Source organism: Pyxicephalus adspersus, unplaced genomic scaffold, assembly GCF_032062135.1.
Source record: "Pyxicephalus adspersus unplaced genomic scaffold, UCB_Pads_2.0 Sca882, whole genome shotgun sequence".
NCBI classification, from domain to species: Eukaryota; Metazoa; Chordata; class Amphibia; order Anura; family Pyxicephalidae; genus Pyxicephalus; species Pyxicephalus adspersus.
This window is the reverse complement of record NW_027317889.1, coordinates 1-6,578: the sequence shown is the minus strand read 5'-3', so window position 1 is coordinate 6,578 and position 6,578 is coordinate 1. Positions and strand designations below refer to the sequence as shown.

At 41.5% G+C, this 6,578-nt stretch overlaps 1 protein-coding gene across 1 annotated transcript; it reads right to left on the bottom strand.

The window, feature by feature from the left end:
* Positions 1-2,138: 2,138 nt before the first annotated feature.
* Positions 2,139-6,542, bottom strand: LOC140321148 (NACHT, LRR and PYD domains-containing protein 3-like; the record flags this gene model as incomplete). The annotated part of the gene is made up of 2 exons (XM_072398012.1): positions 5,795-6,542; positions 2,139-2,303 (listed from the first exon to the last, which is right to left on the bottom strand). Coding segments are annotated over exons 1-2 (815 nt in total), but the record flags the coding sequence as incomplete, so codon positions are not given.
* Positions 6,543-6,578: the final 36 nt, after the last annotated feature.

Below are 6,578 nucleotides of genomic sequence, written 5' to 3'. Positions count from 1 at the left end.
GGTTATTTCTTATTCCAGATGCCAGGTGGGGACAGGAACTGTCTGTCAGGCGATTATACCTCAAACTGTAGAAGAAGAGAAGAATGTTACCAGAAGAATATGAATTTCTCCCCCGGAAATGAATGGAACTATTCTCTACATCAATGGTCCCCAACTTTTTTGACAGCAGCGTCCAGTAACATAGAATACAATTTTGCCACGGCTCGATAAATGTACAACTTACACTACTTTGCTATTCTCACCAGCTCTCCCTGCTGTCAGCACCTTAGCTGCGAATAGCAGAGTAGTGTAAGAGAGCTGGCGTGCTGTTAGGTGGCAGAGCTGCTGGGAATAGCAGAGAAGTGTAAGCCTTACATACATTGCTCTGCCATTCTCAGCAGCTCCTGTGTAAGCAGTGTGAGGAGAGCCGCCTGCGTGAGTCCCTCATTTATCTTACATTTCCCTTTTCTCTGCTGTTTAAGAGAAATTGGGGTTCAGAGAAGGTAAATGTCCAGCTATGTGTAACAGGCACCCCAACAGAAGCTCCGTCCCTCGCACTACAGNGTCTGCAGATTTCAGTTCAGGCGGCAGTTAGCAGTACTGAGGGTCTCCCTGAGCCAGGGAGGAATTCAAGAGGAACTGGGGTTCAAAGAACAAAGAGACATTTATATGTGACAGAGCACCATGGTATGGTAGGAGTATTGAAGTTTTTTGGAGGGGGGGCAGTGAGCAGTACTGAGGGTCACCCCCAACCAGGGCTGCATGGCATGAGGAAGGAGTAACCGCACCACAACCTTACTGCCAACCTGAATGCAGTTTTGTGAGCAGGCCTGTTATCTGAGGCACCACAGCGCACAGACAGTTGGCAGTACCTTAATGCTCATTGCAATGAAAGTGGCCCCCGGGGTTTCCTCCCTTAAAGTGAAACTATCACCACAATTTTTTACTTTCTACAGAAGGGAAGATAATCCTTTGTTTTTTTTTTTGTTTTGTTTTTTTTTATGAAATGCGTCTTTTCTTTAAAAAAAAAGCCCCTATCCTTCTGTCATTACCACAGCAGCACACACACACACACACACACACACACGTACATCACGAATCCCAGGAGGCTTGAGCTCTGAGAATGGGAATGTGCAGGAGGGACTTTTCTGTCATTAAAAAAAGAAAGATGGCGTTCTCACACATGTGCAATAAGATCGTTTTTTTCCTTTTTATTTCTTTTGACAAATACAGCAGCACATGTCACTGATCTGTGCTAATAAAGGCGTAATTTTTGTCCACTTTAATGAGAAAAGATCCCTGATTCCTATTAGGATTTTATGTTTGAAACCCTGTATCAGGCAACTTTTGTTCAGGGGGCTAAAGTTAAGTTTAGTATCTGCTCTCAGGGTTCCCTGTGTGCCCTGAAAATTGCACATTTCTACAATGATCGGGATAGGAGATATGAAAGTTTATACATGGGGGTAATGACAGCAGCATGGACACAGACACAGCTCTTATGCTGCCGCTGTCCTAGAGATGTAGGATTATTTCACAGTGCAAGGAGAGCGGGGAGCAGCCATAGTGAATCTCCCAGGTCTATAGAAAACCTCCACGCTCGGGGAGCTTACATTCTGGATGTAGGATTTTCTCATAGGACACCGGCGCTTCTACCTCCTGTTATTTGCAGCCCCCAACTTACCAGCCATAGACCAGTACCGGGGGCTGGGGACCACTACTCCACATAAATAGAGCTATTTTTTTTCTTTATAGGAGTTGCAAATAAGATATCTGTATTTACAGGGAAATAGGGAGAGCCTCAGACGCTGATTATATGATGTCCAGTAATGGGGAGACACCCCAAAAGTACATAGCGGATGTGCAGTATTTGGAAGACTGTCCCCACACTAAATAGTGGGTTTGAAAGAATGGAGAGACCCCCAATACTAAATTGCAGATGTGTGATAATGGAGAGATTCCCCAAAAATGAATTGTGGATATACAATAATGGGGATAATAGCTGACAAGATTGTGATAAGACCCAATAATAGGATAACAGTCTGAGATTGGATATTTATAGAGTCAAAAATCTGATATGAATACATTATGTAATTATTATATTCTATATTTTGGATATTGTCCCAGAATATTATTATCTCAGTCAGTCCTGTTATACTCACTCTAATTTCTCTATCCGGCTTGTCGTCAGAGCTTCCATCAGATCCCTGAAATGAGGACCCTGCAGGTTGTTCCCAGACAGGTTCAGTGTCCTCAGTGTCTGGTTATTTCTTATTCCAGATGCCAGGTGGGGGCAGGAACTGTCTGTCAGGTGATTATCATACAAACTGTAGAAGAGAAGAATGTTACCAGAAGAATATGAATTTCTCCCCCAGGAATGAATGGAACTATATGTAGCTCATTTCTCTTTATTGGAACAATTTATGTTCCATCACATTATAAGCCTACAATAAATATAATTTTAAAAGGAAAATGGTATATTGGAGTAGACACCCCAATATTACCATACATGTATCACAAACATAGACAGGACGACCACAAAATACCACATACATGATATATCGTACTATAATGTTGTTTGTGGAGCATGAATCATATCAGAAGACAATGAGAGGCTGGAATCAGCATTGCTAGTGATTGGAAGGGATGATTGATATCTAATATTCTGTTGCTCTCTGAAGAGCTCTGTACTTAAAGGAAGTCACAAGGAGATCCCCTTACACTGAATACAGATGTACAGCGATGGTGATCTTCCCTAACGCTGAATAGTGAATGTGTAATATTAAACCAATCCTTATACTGAGTAATGGATGATGGTGACAGGTGATTAGAAGGATGTGATTATTGACTGCAATTAAAAAAAAAACAAAATGAAAAAAAAACAGGTTTTAAGAAAGTGTGATAAAATCCAAGAATGAGAGAGTTTGTGATGACTATTTAAAGGTGGAAGTACAATGAAAGGGCTTTTTTTATGAGTTTTATATGTTTACTAGCTGGTTGCCCGGGTGTTTTTATATTGCAATCTTCTATTATACAGCAAAAAGGGATCAAAGCTATAGTGGTTTTCTTGCATATGGTGTTTAATTTTTTTACCTTTGATTGCACTCGGCCAATTGCCTTACGTTTTCTCAAAAGCATTATCACAGGCCAGAAATTTGTAGAAAAGTCCAAAAAAAAGTATGTAAGCAAAAGGGACTCTGTCACTGAGCAATACATACATACATGCAAATATACCACTGACATATACCACATCGCTGTAGAAAACTCTGTTGAGTTGCTGTGCACTCACACGAGTCATATGTCTAGCAATTTTGGTTTAAATGGTTCGATGTGTTTTCTAGTGATGACATACACATTCATAAATACATCGAAATATAGCTCTGACTTACAGCACAGTGCTGTACAAAGATGACTGGTGCACTCACATGCAAGTTTGGTTGAAATGTCTCCATGCGTTTTCGAGTGATGGTGAAACATACACAAATACATACATACATCCAATTTTATATATATATATATATATATATATATACACTAATATAGCTCATGACATATACCATAGTGCTGTACAATGAAACACTAAGCTAGACCCATCAGAGGAGCTAAAACTCTAATTTCCCCCAAAGTCACACACTAGTATTATACATTTATCTACCTCTGACATATACCACAGCGCTGTACAAAGATCAGGGGTTTCATATGTCTAGCAAGTTTGGTTTAAATGCCTCTATGCGTTTCCGAGTGATGGTAGAACATAGCAAGTTTGGTTGAAATGTCTCCATGAGATTCCTAGTGATCACCAAATATATTGGTTCCCAGTCAACTTCCCTGTGCTGGTCCAGTGTTCCTGTCAGTCTGTGGATATCCCTGAGTCTCCTGTGCCTCCTGTTGCTTCCAGTGTCTCCTGTGCCCCGCAGTGGCCCCTGTCACTAGTGTCTGTCTCCTGGATCCCTGGCAGTTGACCCCTGGCGTGTGACCTGACCTCTTCTGTTTGCTGCCTGTATCAACCCTAGCTTTCCTCGACTATCCGCCTGCCTTGTGATTTTGTACCATGCTTTCCCACCTTGGTGTGCCCAAGGACTGCACCCTGGCCATAACCAGCAACGCAACATCCTCACCATCAGAGGCTCTGGAGAAAACCTGGTTACGGCTTAGACCAGGCATGGGCCAACTACGGCCCAATGGGGATGTTTCTCTGGCCCTTTGGGTGTTCTGCAGCTCTGACCAGTACCACCCCGAGCAGGGTCAGTAGAAGCACCCGCCAGGGGGGCGCTCCGGCCAGAGCCATGGAACACGTCCCCAGATCTGAGCCTGCGATAGGTGGGTGGGCCGTGTCAGTGCACACAACCCGCCCACTCTCCCATCGCAGGCTCAGATCAGGGTTATGCGATCATGATGTCACAATCAGGGTTATCATTATGGCATAACTCCACCCAATCTACCATCGACTTGGCCCCTCTGGCAAGTTTTTTTTTCAGATTGTGGCCCCTGACTAAAAAAGTTTGCCCACCACTGGCTTAGACTCTGCGCATTGGCCCTTCTCAGGGCTCACACCTTCTCAATACAAGCCGCAGAGCCCCCTAGTGGTCCTGTCTCTCAAATACTGAGCTGATGAATAATTCTTTGGTTATAGAATCCCTTAGAGAGGGCAGCAAATCCAGCCAATACACTAAATCCATCTGATTGTGAATCTCACATCTGTGAGTGCAGAGTCCAATAAAGGTGATTAGAGGAAGACAAAACATAAACATGAGGATAAACAATGAAAAAACATCAGAAATAAAGTAATATTATTAAGTTGTTATAATTGTTTATTTTATCTCTGATGGGTTCAGAGAGTAATATAGTATGTTGAACACAACATTAGTAACCAAGGGGGTTTATATGTTATTAACAGTAAAAGTACTGAAATGCGTCAAAACCAGAAAAAGTGAAGAGAAGAAAGGAGATATAGTCAATGTTCCTAACGGGCTTGCATTTTATACGCACATGTAGAAGAAGGCAAAAAAATGCTCCACCAAGTGTTTAAAACACATTGTTTAAATTGTCGGAAGGGACAAAAATTAATATCAATATGAATTGAATATAATGTAAAACTGTAAAAAATACGGACCATGAAAACCATCAAAGGGTTGTTGAGCAGAGAACCACCAGGTGATATTACCTGTCCAAACCTTACTATTGTTTCAGTCCTCCTGGAGGGGAAGGGGTCAGTGATAACAATCTCAAGCCAGGGCATGGCATTGAGGAACTTTGTGACCTCTGAGAACAAGACTTCTCCAGGCTCTGGAGTTGTAGAAGAGTGTGGTTCAAGAGAGGAAACCCTGGCTTGTGTGGCCTTAGGAGAGTGAGAATGACCGTGTGCTAAGTATAGAGCTAGACTCCTTTCTTCTCCTATCCCTTTCCTATGTACCTCTTACCATCTTCCCGTTTTATGTATGTATATGCTAATCTGTAAAGAAACCTTATTTATGAGATAAATTGGTAATTTATTGAAACTAAGACACCCCAAACACAGCACACATTCTACATTCTCATATAATCCAGTGTAATAAAGTGTACATTTTGAGTAAGGGTTGGGTGAATCTCCAGTTAAACATTTATAAACAGACCCTATGGTATGTTTTGTATACTAGTTATGTGTCTCTAATCTCTTCCTTTGTTCTGATAATAAATGCGCCTGTGTTTGTATACAGAGTTGGGTGCATAGGATAAATGTATTTCTTCAGATTGTAGGATCTATTACATAATGATCACTTTCACATAAAACCTCTAAAAGTTTACCACTTATAAAATGTGAAATGTGAAAAGTTCTTACCTCAATTTCTCCATGGAGTGTAAAGCTGGTAAAAGTTTACAGAATCCTTCATCCTGAATATTACATGAATCAAGGTTTACTTCTTCTAACTTTCGGCAGGACTGAAGGACAGAAGACAGCACAGAGCAATCCAGAGGGGTGAGGGAGACTCCTGAAAGGTCAACTTTGTTTGATCCAATACATTGTGACACCAGAGACTTATTCCTGCTCTCATGGAGATAATAAAACGTATTAAGAAGCTCTCTCTTGTCGGATATTTGTTCTTTTGTGATTTTATGCTGCATCCAAGTAATGACATCTCTGGAAGCCTGAGTAGACAATTCTCCAACATGAGACTTTAACAGGAATCTACTAGAAGAGTCTGAGAGACCGCAGAGGAAACGGAGAAGTATTTCAACGCGGCCATCATTGTAAGATTCACTAGCATTAAGTGTTTTCTGTAATCTGTCGGCATTATAGTCTATAAAATGAGCTAAAGCAGCAAAAAACTCCTGAAGAGTGAGATGTAAGAAGGTGTAATTCACATTAGGAGGCTGACCAGATTCCATTATGAAACATGAAAAGAGATGAGTATCATTCCTCACATTGAATGACTTCAGATAACGGTCATCAAATACAATCAGGTGATTCATGACTCCATGTTCTGCCATCCATCCAATAGATGTCAGCAGTTCCCGGGCAGTGTGACTATCCCCTGTATGCTGGTTGTGATTGGCCAGAATGTTGGCTACAAAAGTCACAAAGAGTTGTGTCACAGTTTTGGGCAATGATTCTATCAGCTGAT